General features: G+C 47.1%; 1 protein-coding gene across 2 annotated transcripts in view; it reads left to right on the top strand.

Annotated features, from left to right (window-relative positions):
* Coro1c (coronin 1C) overlaps nt 1-13,484 on the top strand; it is a 79,356-nt gene that overhangs the window by 55,077 nt on the left and 10,795 nt on the right. For both annotated transcript variants that reach the window (XM_005344249.3, XM_026785241.1), the window contains exons 4-6: nt 9,012-9,141; nt 11,240-11,421; nt 12,514-12,633. In XM_005344249.3, the coding sequence (XP_005344306.1) occupies nt 9,012-9,141; nt 11,240-11,421; nt 12,514-12,633 (432 nt within the window). The remainder of the gene's footprint in view (nt 1-9,011; nt 9,142-11,239; nt 11,422-12,513; nt 12,634-13,484) is intronic.

Below are 13,484 nucleotides of genomic sequence, written 5' to 3'. Positions count from 1 at the left end.
TGTAGACCAGGCTGGTCTCGAACTCACAGAGATCTGCCTGCCTCTGCCTCCCGAGTGCTGGGATTAAAGGCGTGCGCCACCATAGCCCGGCTGCTACAGATTTTTTGTTTGTTTGTTTTTAGGTTTTTGTTTGTTTGTTTTTTTTTTTGTCAGAGGGCAGTGAGTTGTTGTTAGTGGTGTTGTTTGTTTGTTTGTTTTTCGAGACAGGGTTTCTTTGTATAACAATCCTAGTTGTCCTAGACCCTACTTTGTAGACCAGAGTGGCCTCAAACTCATTAAGATCTGCCTGCCTCTGCCTCCCAAATGCTGGGATTAAAGGCGTGCGCCACCATCACCTACAGATATTTATGTTATGATCTGCCACGTGGGTGCTAGGAGCAGAACCCAGTCTGCAAGAGCAGCCAGTGTTCTTAACTGCTGAGCCATCTCTTCAGCCCCATAGTTTCAAGTCATCTCTCCAACCCCAGAAAATTACTCCAAATTATCAGGATTGTGTGTATGTGTGAAATAGGGTCTTGCATTATAGCCCAGACTTACCTCAAGCCAGCAATGTTCTTGCCTCTGTGTGCAAAGTGCCAAAACTGTAGGTGTGCCCACCACACACCATTTGGAGGCTCCTATGACCTGTTCCTGTCTTCAGTATTTGTCAGTTTGTCCAGACTTTTTTGCTGTATTTTAAGACACTCATTGTGTAGCCTTCTGGCCTGGAATTTCTGTATAGACTAAGATGGCCTGGAGTTCACAGATCCATTTCCTTCTGTTTCCTGGGTAGGATTTATATACCTGGGTTTTGCTCTGGGCCTTTTCTTCCTTCTTTAGACTGTAGGTCTTACTGATGCTTCGTCCATGCTATTTACTTTGGAGAACTTTTCCTTTTGTGTATAATACTCGTTTGATTTGGCTTAGTGCCAAGTCCTACAGTCTTTGCCTTTTTCAGCTTGGCAGTTGAGCTACAGACTTTGGATGAGGAACATGACCCTTCAGTGCTGGTGACCTCATGGAGGCTTGTGTACCCAGTTGACCTGAGGGTAGGCAATGGTGGTCCAAGTCTTCGGGTAGACCAGATGTCCATCTGGTCTTCCCCTTGATACTGCACTTAGAAAGTACCCATCTTATGACACAGTTAACAGGAAGACAGCACATGTGCTGTCAGCACCCAGCCCTGTTACTCATCATGAGCCACTAAGGTAGACCAGGTGGTTTCCTATGGAGACATCCAGGACCAGCTTCAGTACTTGGAAAGAACTGGTGATGGGCAGGAGGCTGTTTCCAGCTCATTACAAAGAGCAGCTTCTTGGGATGCTACAGCCACACAGCAGGTGGTGGGGAAGGTGCTCTCCAGTGCCAGTGCTCTTAGACTTTCCTCAGACGGCCTCCCACCTCTTTACAATTGCTGGAGCTAGGCTACCATCTTCCCCTGGGCCTCTTAGGTGGCTGCTTTTATTTGGAGTACATTATTGGTTTGTTTATGTTTATGTTCATGAGTTTATGTGCGCCATGTGCCTGCGAGAACCACAGATACCAGAGATACCATTGGATCCTTTAGGACTGGAGTTAAAAAAGGTTGTGAGTCACATTGTGGGTGCTTAGAATTGAACCTAGGTTTTCTACAAGAATAGCCAATGCTCTTAATTTTTGAGCCATCTCTCCAGTATGCTCTCTCCTTTATTTTTAAAGTGATATTTTTTTAATTTCTAATTTTTTTTTGGATTTATCTTTTAAATTTTCAGTTTTGATTTATCTTTTTTCTTAATGTCTTTTTAATTTTATTTTGAAATAGCATGCCAGTTTTTTATTAACTTTTAAAGCATGTCTTTTTTGCATGCTCTTAAAATTATTTTTTTCTTAGGTTTATATATTTTACATGTGTGGATATTTTATTGTGTGTCGTCTGTGCATCAAGTATGTGCCTGGTGCCCATGGAGGTCAGAAGAGGGCATCAGATCCCCTAGAACTGGAGTTAGATAAGTTTGTGAGCTACCATGTGGGTGCTGGAAATAGAACCTGGGTCCTCCAACAACAAGAGCTCTTAACTACTGAGCCATCTCTCTCACGCCACTCTCATCACGGGAGTGGGAGTGCACGTGTGCGTGGAAGAGTGCTCACACTGAAGTTTTGTGTGAGTTTAGTTTGAAGTTTCCAGAAGGTGGTTTGCTTTGGCCTGTGCTCTCACAAAACATGTTTCGTTTGCTTTCCTGGCCTGCCTTTTGTTTGGCCTCTCTCATTCCTTTGCTATTCCCACCCCACCCCCTTGTTTCCTGCCTGCTCCAAGTGGGGTCAACCATTCCCTCTGGGTTCTTTCTCTTCCATTGGCCTTTCTTGTCAAGGAAAAGAAGTCCTTGCTGGTTGGGTTTGAGAGCACTAGGTCCAGGGTGTATTTGACTCTCCAGGCCTTGGGGTGAGGGTAGGGGTCTCCCATGATCAGCTGCTGCTAAGACAGGCAAACCCCTCTTGGTTGCCAGAGTGTGTTCATAGCCTGCTGTGTCAGGTCAGGGAAGAAGTGTGCTCTGTCACTGGGATTTTGAGTCCTCGTCTGTCCCTGAGTGCTTTGGTCTGTTACTTGCTCTGTGTATTTGAGGTTTGGGGACATCCCAATACCAGCTGTTATTCAGACCACTCTCTTCCCAGAATCCTCTGATGCTGCCCCATCTTGGCAGAGCAAACACTTTTTTAATTAAATAGTGTTCTAGGCTAAATCTCTCTAATTTTCCTAAACTCTTAAGTACGGGCCTGCCACTTAGATCATGCTTGAATGAATCACTCAGTGACTCTAAGTTGTGTGTTCTGTTCAGAGCTGAGCAGCTGAAGTGACCTTTATAGGCACGTCCGCTCATCCCCATCTGTCATGACATTTCCCTCCGCCTCTGTGCTAAGGACAGTAGCTGGAGACTTTCACACAAACACACACACCTTTTTATTTCAAACAGAAGAGCCCTGCATGGGTTATTGGCAGTGGTGGTGGTCCCACAGCCTCAGGTATTAGCAGTGTGCCCAGCCGAAAAGTTCCCAGACTCTCAGCTTCCACCTCACATAGCCAGTGGGGTGCTGTGTGAGAGGGTCAGGCGGAACTGGAAGTGTGTGAGGCCTGCTGTGGTGACTTTGGGTATGTGCTGTGGATCCATGGCCAAAAGGACACCTTCAGCTGATGTTCTGTAGGGGGACAGCAGAGCCGGTTCCTCCATGCCTGTGAGAGGATACGCCTAAATTTAAAAACTGCTTTTGAATTATTTACACCCATTGAGTTGTGATCATGGGTTCGTTCATTTTTGTCAGCTGCCTCGCCTGAAGCAGCATCTCTCCAGTGTTAGGACAGGAAAGGCCAATCTCCGTTATCTATTTATAGCTTTGAACTTAGGATTCTCCTGCTTCCATCTCCCAAATGCTAGATTATAGGTGTGGCCACCATGCCTAGCTTTTCCATCTTTTATTTATTTGTTTGTTTTATGTTTTACTTGTTGTGTGGAGTGGCATGTGCCAGTCAGAGGACATCTTTTTGGAACTGGTTCTCTTTCTGCCTTGTTGAGGCTGGGTCCCCTGTGCCGTGCGCTGTGTAGTCAGGGTTAGGTGATCCCCAGGCAGCCCTCCTGTCCACCTCCTTCTCCTAGTAGGAGTACTGATGCTGCAGCTGTGCACCACCATGTCCATCCTTTTCACATGGCTTTCAGGGATTGAACCCTGCCATCAGCTTGTACAGAAATCACTTTCACCCACTGAGCCATCTCGCCCAGCCCCACTTCCCATCTTTTAAGGCGCTGTGTGTGTGTGTGTGTGTTGGTTTTTCGAGACAGGGTTTCTCAGTATATAGCCCTAGCTGTCCTTGAACTCACAAAGATCACCTGCCTCTGCCTTCCAAGTGCTGGATTTAAAGGCACCCAGCAAAATTGTGTCTTGGTGTTTTGTCTGCATGTGTATGGGTGTCAGATCCCCTACAACTGGAATTACAGACAGTGTGAGCTACCATGTAGGTGCTGGGAATTGAACCTAAGCCCTCTGGAAGAGCAGCCAGTGCTTTTAATTGCTGAGCCTTCTCTCCAGACCCTAAAGGCAACTTAAAAGTGGAGTCCAGTGGACAGCTTGCATTTTAGGTCCTACTGTATGGGACAGTGTTTGACACTAACAAATAGCAGGTGAATTCTCTTTCCAGAAGCTGCCTTTGCCCTTTGCCAGTCCAGGGTTTTGTATTGTGCTTTCTGTTCCTTGGCGATAACTTCATACAGAGAGTTTTTGAGATTGTGGTTTCTAAATATTTTACTTGGAGGAATTTTAGCCCCAGTAAATGGCAGTGATTGAAATAATTCCAAGAACAGTCAAGTTAGGTTCATGCCTGCTGTTGGCTACCCATGTCTGTAGAGCGGTGCTCAGATAGAAGTGTAAAAGCTGTAGTTCCAATAGGGGAGGGGATGTGCATAGCAGTGTCCCCCAGAGTCTGGGAGATGAAAAGGTAACCCTTAGCTGTCTCCAGCTATCACGTCCTAAACAGCGGCAGATTATTTATTTTTGGTGAATGTTTTCACCTCTCTTCCCAGATCAGTCTTTAGCTTATAGAAATGAACAGAAGTAGGCACTGCACCATGTTTGTTTGCGCTTTTATCACGGATTTTCCAGCAAACTTTATTTCTTGGAGTAGAAGTGGAAGCCGTGATGTGGCATGTCCTGTGGTGTGTCTGATGGACGGATTGCTCTGGGTTGTTGATCCTTTGCCTTTGGCGGCTCCAGTTAATTCCAGGCTCAGCTTGCTCTCCAGAAAACGCTGAGGCTCCACACTCTGCCTCACACAGGGCCCTCCAAGCTGCTACAGCAAATCCCTCACCTGGTGTCTTGAGAGACCATCTCAACTTTATGTTCCCTTGAAATCAGTGTCTTTGGCTTTTTAAAAACACGGCCTTTGGCAAGGAAAGCACTCCACAGTGTAGCTCTAGTGCCTCACCAGCAGCAGGCTCCCAGAGGGCAATCAAGATAGGAGAGTTGGGTCTGCAAACAGTCTGTGTGCTTGAAATTTGTGCCATGTTTGGAAATAAAACTGTTAAACCAATTGCATTTATACTTCAGAGGAGCCCGGCTCCTCCCTGCCTGGCTCCGTTGAACTGCCTCCCTTGCTGTTCTCTTGCTTTCAAATGCACAAAGGACACAGTTGTCACAAACACATGCTTGAGTAGTTTTTTCAGAACCTTGGTGGTTTTCAATGATTAACGCCCACTTTCATCTGGAAGCCCTTTGGAGCTCATTGTCTTGCTTTACTTTTGGAACAAAACATTGCTGTGGTAATGTGTTGTCCAGTAGAACTTTTTCTGTGGTAATGTGTTGTCCAGTAGAACATTTTAGGGACTCGAAAGCTTTTGGTTTTTTTTTTTCTTTTAGTAGGGTAGGTAGTGACTTGTCCCTGCTCCCTGCTGTGCTGTGAGGCCCTCTGTAGAGGATATTTCTGCTGTTTGTCTCCCTGCTCACTCAGTGTTGGTAAGAAAGCAGGTTGGTGCTGGGATTTCACAGAACAGAGCAAAGCTCACCAGCCTGCACAAACAACATCAGCATGAATTGTCTCAGGCACAAACATAGGCTTTCACACGTTGGACACGTTGGGTGTAAGTAGGTACTAATTTATTTCAGTATAAGACAAGATTCCTTTCAGAAATCATGGTGTTCAAACCTAAAAATGTATGTGGTCACAGGAGGGAAGAGGTGTAGTCTGGAATGAATGCAGCAAGCTCATTGACTCCCCAAGCCTCGATGTGTGTGTGCCTGTGCGTGTGTGTCTGTGTACATGTGTGTACGTGATCACTGCAATAGCACAGGGGAGGCAGGGACAGCACCCGTCATATGACTAGGAAACTCAGGCTCACATGAGCACGGTTTTGTCAGAGGTGTCATGCAGCTGAGGGGGGCAGTGCCCAGGACCCAGGCTTTTAAGCTCCAGAGCCCTTGTCCCTCCCCATTAGCAGTTTCCTATTAGGGTAATGCTGTGCAGAGCCTTAGCTCGGTTGACCTTTCCAGAACCCTCTGTGAGCACAGCCCATGCTCCCTCAGGATAAACAGGGAGTTTGGCTCCCAGCAGTGAAGAGTTTGGTGCTAATGTGGCTAATTAGCATCGTAGCCCCAAAGGCCCAGGCTGGAGTGCCAACTTGTGCATAAGACTCAGGCACTTATGCTCTTTGTCCCCAGGAAGCAAGACCTTCAGTCCACATTGACAGGCCATTACCAGAAGTAGCAGGCACCCTCTGGGCAGAGAGCCAGATAATGACAGCCCATGAGCAGGGTCTGCAGCGCCAGCCAGAGGGTGTGCTGAGTGTGGGAAGACACACAGCCCTTTCCCACAGTTCCCGGCAGGGAGAGCACTGTTCATTCTCATCCACGCACTGGTTCTGGTGTCTTTTCATTTTGTTTCCCAGACTTTCCCAGACACTTCTTCAGCTGTCAGAGTCTGTGGCATTATCATCTTGACTGGTTCCTTTCTCTGGCCCCTCAGCCAGCCTCTCTGAAGCATTGTTTAAATGCTTTTTAGAAAATTGCTTTGTGCATTTGTGGTGTTTCTTTTGGAAACTGGCTACTTGATTTTCTTTATTCCTCCCTTTTGCCTACTTTTTTTCATTCTTAGAGGTCATCTCTTCAGGGACTCCTCCATGGGCCAGCTTGTGTAGTATGGTACTGGAGACTCTGTTTTCCAGCAGTGCCTACTTACGGCAGCACAGCTCTGGTCACATTAGACTCTGAATAACATGAGGGACAAACCTAACTGATGCTACAGTGTTTCTGCTTATGCGGGGCATCATCTAAAATGCATTGGTTCATGTCACCATATCCACCCTCTACCATCATCACCTCAGGTCACAACTGCTGTGGGCAGTCTACATTTGTAGCACATTTATGTGATTTGAACTCATCCAGCTCCAGCACCTTCCATGTTCTACCACTTATATTTGCTGTTCCTGGTTGTCAGTCTATTGAAAAGCTCAGTTTCTTGTTCAGCCATGGAGTCCTAGAGTCGGGCCCATTAGATCATTAGTACCAGACCTGCTTTGTGGTGTAAATACTGTGTGTGTGCTGGACCTAGGGAGTAAAAGAAGCTTGGGTGCCTAGTCTAGGGCATTTGTCTACCTGGTGGAGAGCCATCAAGTCTGCTCGCAGTACAGTGCAGACACAGCTGTCCAGGTTTAAGACTTCCACCCTATAATCAACGCTGCTTTCCGTGTTGACGTTTCCTCTCCATTCAAGCAGAAGATGGGTGAAGGATGCTAGAGAAAGCAAGCCAGTGCTGGCCTCTGTGGCTCCTGTATTCCGAGGGGGAAATGCTCTCTCAGTCAAGCTCAGGGTTTACAAAGCTCACTGCTGTGGCTCATAGGAACCCCAGCAGGCTGGTATAAGGGCGCCATCTGGAGCTAGTATGTGACACTGCCACACGAGTACCTTTTGAGGCACCAGTTTTCATTATTGTCTCTGCCAACTTCACGCTTTCCTCAAAGTAATAATTATTGTTTCCTGTGTGTTCTGTTGACAGTTCAAATTCTGGTTATACTCAGATGGCCAGGTTCAACCCAGAGCTGTTTGGCTAATTATAAACCTTTTAGTTTTATTGAGGTAAAGAAATTGTGTATCAGGATGAAAACACAGTGTCCTACTGGAAAGGAAACAGTTGCCCCACACCGCAGGGGAGCAGACCTGTCAGGGAGGGGTGAGGCAGTATGCTGGTCTGGAGAGAGGGCTGCCCCTGAGGCTGCTAGCTGTTCTCAAAGAGCACCTGGGTTTTAAGGAATAATTGTTTTAAACTTCTTTTATGAAGTAGATGCCATGTACTACTTAGTACACTCTTAGTGCCCTTCTAAGGCAGTGGTGCCACTCCGCTTACTTGTAACAGGTTTGAAAGAGAGAGTATCCTGTGTTTGGCTTTTAAAACCTCCCTCTTCACCTGCTGTGTCTGTGGCTCAGGCTTGTGATCTCGGCATTCTCAGACTGAGGTGGGGAGGGTGGTTTTGAATTTGATGCCAGACTAGGCTGTATAGCAAGACTCTAAAATAAGACCAAAGAAGCCCATTCCTCTCCCTGTGACCCAGAGAAACTCTGTCCATCTCACATGGGGGGAAAAAAAGTACAATTCAGTGATTTTTCTCTTTTGGTTTTGATTTGTTTTTGTTCTTTTTTGTTGTTTTGTTTTGTTTTTGGAGACAGGGTTTTTCTTTATAGTCCTTGCTGTCCTGGAACTCGCTCTGTAGACCAGGCTGGCCTCACACTCACAGAGATCCACTTTCCTCTGGGATTAAAGACATGTGCCACTTTGCCTGGCTTAAAGATTTCTAATATGTTCCATGGATACATACAACCACCAACAGAGATTTTAGAAATTTTCACTATCTCAAAAAAGTAATGTGAGACTGGGTGTGGTAACTCCCATGACCTTTAATGTGCGGTAGTTCAGAGCCACACAGTGGGGAGAGATGGAACACTGAAAGAAAGGACAAAATGACTGAATCCCCCAAAGAAGCACTGAGGTATGCCCTCTGCGGGACGAATGCTTGTAAGCACAGGCTTTGTGCTTTACATTGGGATGTTGGCAATATTTCTATGACATTATAGAAAGGAAATCTTACTGAAGAGAAAACAGGATTCAGTCAAAACGAACAGCCTGTGCTTCTAAGGACTCTATTGGTCTGGCAGGCCCCAAATGAGGAAACACAAAGTTATCAAGTACTTAGTATATTTACATTTTTAAAAAAATTTTCTAATTTTACATAGATAAGTGCTCACTCTATCTGCATATAAGCCTCCACATCAGAAGAGGGCATCGGATCCCACCATAGATGACTGTGAGCCACCATGTGAGTGCTAGGAACTGAACCCAGATCCTCAGGAAGAGTGGCCAGTGCTCTTAACCACTGAGCCATCTCTCCAACCCTATATATTTACATTTTTAAGACAGTCACTTTATTGTACGTTTTACCCAGATGCCATTGGGTGGCCACAGTGACCTGGAAATAAAATGTGACAGGGCTTTCAAACTAACACTCTCCTTCCTTTTCCAACAGGTTTGGCAGATCCCAGAAAATGGACTGACCCTTTCCCTGACTGAACCTGTGGTGATTTTAGAAGGTCATTCAAAACGAGTTGGCATCGTTGCCTGGCATCCGACGGCCCGCAATGTGCTTCTTAGTGCAGGTAGGAGCCCCACAGGCTGCCTGGCCTCGTGTGGTGGGGAGTGACAGGTGTGACTCCACTGAAGCGGACTACCAAGGACCATGGCAGACTCTTTAAGTGTAGATAGGGTTGCACACTTGGTGTGGTGCTCTGTGCTCTTTGCACACACTCCCGCTGCCCTCTGCCAGCAAAGCCCCCTTTATCTACTCAGCCCTGGCTCTGGGCACCGATGCTGCCTCTGGATTTTCAGTTAGACTGCACCACAGTGAACCTTGGCACCTATCTCAGTGTGGAGTATGGAAGTGTCTGTCTTCCAGCTCCCACTGGCTCTTGCCTCATTTCCAGATTCATCTTACAGAAATTTTTGCTTATGCCCAAATTTTAGATTTTTCTTTCCCTTTCCTCCCTCCCTTCTTTTTTTCTAAAAACAATACATCAACTGGATGTGGTAGTTCAGTAAGTTCAAGACTAGCCTGTTGGGGAGATGTCTCATTTAATAAAGTGCTTCATTCAGATCTCTAAGTCTGGTCCTCAGAGCCCTTGTTAGGGAAACCAGGTGTGACGCAAGTGTTTTCAGTCCCAGTGCGGAGAGAAAGAAATGCAGGTCCCTGGGATCAAATGGCAGGCCAGACTAGCTGATGGCAAGATCCTACAGTGCACACACACGGGAATACAGATGGCTGTAGTTAAACTTTTGGGGTAATGGAAGTAAGCTCTTTCTTGGTTATAGGTATTTGTCAGAGCTTACCTTAAGTGTAATGGGTATGTGTGAATTATACCTTATTAATACTGATTTATTTTAAAAACATGTCTTTTTTCAAGTTGGGCATATCAATTTTTAATCAAGAATAGGAGATGTTTATTTATGGTGAGTGAAGTTAAAAATTTAATTCCAGGTACCTGCCAAAGGCCTCTTCACAGAAGACACTGTAGGGCATCAACTTTCATAGCCATGGTTGACCATACCTGAGTCTTTCTGATGATCTAGGGACCAAAGCCTGAGCGGGGGCGGAGGGGGCGCCTGCATGATGGAAAGGACCTGCTGTCCTCCCTGGTCACTTGGGACCATACAGGCTCACCCTGTTTTCCTGTTTGCCTTGTGCAAGCAGAGGAGACTGGTTGGTTGACTGCTGGGCCTCTACCTCCGGACTGTCCGACCACTCTATGCCTGGCACTCCCTCGAGAGCAGGCTGCCTGGAGGAGCCAGTACAGGAAGGCTCAGCTCTCCACCCCAGAAGTCAGCTACAGCATTTTATATTGTTGTACATGTTTTCCAACACGAGTTTCCTGCTTCTAGCTCTTGGTTCTCAGGTATGTTCTTAGAACAGTGGTTGTCAACTTTCCTAACACTTTGACTCTTTAATACAGTTCCATATGTTGTGATGATGCCAAACCATAAAACTATTTTGTTGCTACTTCACAATGTAATTTTGCTACTGTTATGAATCCTAATGTAAATAACGTAAGCATTTTTGGAGATAGGTTTGCCAAAGGGATCAAGACCCACAGGTTGATAACCACTGGCTTAGAAGATTCTTTTGATGCAGGGATGGGGCTGAGTGTCTAAGGGATCATGGGCCTCTCTGGGAAACATCTTCTGAATCCACATGTCTGCGTGATTTCACTGCAGCCTTCTCATCATGGACAGATCACTCTGGCCCCAACTTCCCTTTTTAAGATAAGATCTCTGAGAACAGCAAGCCAGTCCTGTTTCTCTTCTGTTGCTGTAGCTTACCCTGATTTCATATACAGGAAGGACCCTGGCTCACAGTGTCAGACTTGAGTCAGTGCTACCCCAGGTTCCTCAGGAGCAGAAATGATGTCCATTCTGATGTTATCTTTCTGGAAAAGGGTACCTTCTTGAAACTGCCTAGTTCCGTTAGTCCAGCTGACTCTAAAAAACAGGACTCTGGCTTTGGTGTGGTTCTTGTTTTTGTTGGCTGATGGCTTCACCGTGTTGCTTTACAGAAATCCTATCACTCCGGCCCCCCAGTAAGTAGGTAGAGCCTCTTGTCATCAGCATCTTCCTTCCCATGCCTTTGTGTCCTTGTGGGCTTGCAGCTTTGTCTCATATGTTGTGTGGGCATTTCTCATCTTGTGGTTGATCTGCTTGGTGCAGGCTGTGATAACGCCATTATCATCTGGAACGTGGGGACAGGGGAAGCCCTCATCAATTTGGACGACATGCATTCAGACATGATTTACAATGTGAGCTGGAACCGCAATGGCAGCCTCATCTGCACAGCGTCCAAAGACAAGAAAGTGAGAGTCATTGATCCCAGGAAACAGGAGATCGTTGCGGTGAGTGTTCTTAGTACAGCCTTGGTGCCAATCAGTGACCTAGACTCTACTTGGAGGACCTGCACGCTTAAGCCATGGTGTCCTTGTGTGCAGGGAGGTGACTGCCTCTTCTCTCCAGTCATTTTCAGCCTTAGCTCAGCTCTGTCCCTTCATGGTGGCTTTAGACTGAATCTCACTGTATAGTCCTTACTAGCCTGGAACTCACAAATATGTTAGCCTCTGCCTTCCGAGTATTGGTACAGCAGGGGCACTTAACAGCTCATGATATCCTTAGAAGTTTTCAGGTCTTGATAAGCCCGAACGAACTATGACCTGTCTGGGAATCTCACTGGTGCTCCCTAGTTGATGTCCATCCCAATCCCAGAACAGTATCCAGGTGCCCTGCAGACCTGCAGCAGGTCCTGCCGTCATCTTAGTGCCCAGGATCTGCTACCCAGTAGGGCTTCAACAAAGTTGTACATCCTGCCTGAAGAGGTATATGTCAGGCCTGCAGCTGCAGATGGGAAGTCTAAGAACAGCTCACCTTAGCTGTGCTCTGAGGCCAGCTGAGATGTAGTGACTTATCAGCCCTGTCTAGTGCTGGACAGCAGTCGTGGTGAATGCTTATCCACCACCACAGGGTCTTTCCAGGCCCTGTGTTTGTCCACCCAGTATCTTCAAGGGTGGCTGCTGAGCTGCTCTCATTAACCAGACAGGGCTAGGAGCAGCCTTCCTTATGCTCTTTGATGTTGGAGAAACTAGTGGCTGCCCCAGCCTGTAGGTTACCCTCTTGAGAAACGTGTATGGCAGAGCCCTTGGATGTGTGCTTGATGGCTGTAGTGTGTGGGCTGGGACAGCAACAGGATGTGTAGGAATGGAGCTCCTCCCTCAGTCTGTCCTAGGCTCTGCTTGCTGACTTTGACCATATTACTAGGTGTCACTTCTCCTCATGACGGGGAGGCTGTAGTTAACTGTGACCTTAAGGTCTTGCCCAGGGAACATGGAATGGCCCCACTGCATGTGTAAAGTGAGGCTGGCTCCCAATATGGGCTTCACACTCAACCTACCCATCCTGTCTAAATGTCTAAAATGTGCATCTCCCTTCCTTCCTAGGAGAAGGAAAAAGCACACGAAGGAGCCAGGCCCATGCGTGCCATCTTCCTGGCCGACGGCAACGTCTTCACTACTGGCTTTAGCCGCATGAGTGAGCGGCAGTTGGCACTCTGGAACCCGGTAGGCCCCTTCCCAGTTTTCCCTTGTTCTGAGCAGGGCTTTGGGCTGACAGGGTCTTAGGTTCTCAGTGTGGGGATTTTTTGTAGGGGTGTGGATTGTTTTTTGTTTGTTTTGCTTTTTGTTTTGTTTTTATTGAGACAGGGTTTCACTGTGTGTGACCCTGACTGATCTGGAACTAGTTCTGTAGACCAGGCTGGTTTTGAACTCAGAGTTCTCTGCCTCCCAAGTGCTAGGATTAAAGGGGTGCACTGGCACTTCTTGGCCTCAGTGTGATTTTTAAGACCCTGCTGCTTTAATTTAGCAGAAGGTTCTCATGCTCAATGGAGCACGGTAAATGCACTTCCGAGATGCACCCGTGGAGCTCCCGAGGTCCAGCACCTGCTAGCTCTGGGGATGTTCTGTGTCTGCACACAATCCACTTAGTGTCCACAGGGCGGTGCTCCTGCCACCTGCTGGGCTGTTTCTGTTTAACTTTTTTCAGTATGTGTATTCTATACAGCAAGTGCTGGCTGGAGAGATGGCTCGGGGCAAGAGCATTTGCAGATTGCTAATGTCCTGTCTGGCTTCAGCAGGCAACTGCACTCATGCATAGCCATTGGAGACAGGGGTCGCCACATAGCCCTGGGTGACCTGGAACTCACTCTGTAGATCAGGTTGGCTTTGAACTCATGAAGATCCACCTCTGCCTCCCAAGTGCTGGGATTAAAGACGTGCACCCCTTCCATGCGGCCAAAAATCTTTATTAAAAAGGAAAACAGCTGCCAGGCGGTGGTGGCGCACGCCTTTAATCCCAGCACTTGGGAGGCAGAGGCAGGCGGATCTCTGTGAGTTCGAGACCAGCCTGGTCTACA

The sequence above is a fragment of the Microtus ochrogaster genome, chromosome 2 (genome assembly GCF_000317375.1).
Source record: "Microtus ochrogaster isolate Prairie Vole_2 chromosome 2, MicOch1.0, whole genome shotgun sequence".
NCBI classification, from domain to species: Eukaryota; Metazoa; Chordata; class Mammalia; order Rodentia; family Cricetidae; genus Microtus; species Microtus ochrogaster.
This window is presented reverse-complemented; position numbering and strand designations above follow the sequence as displayed.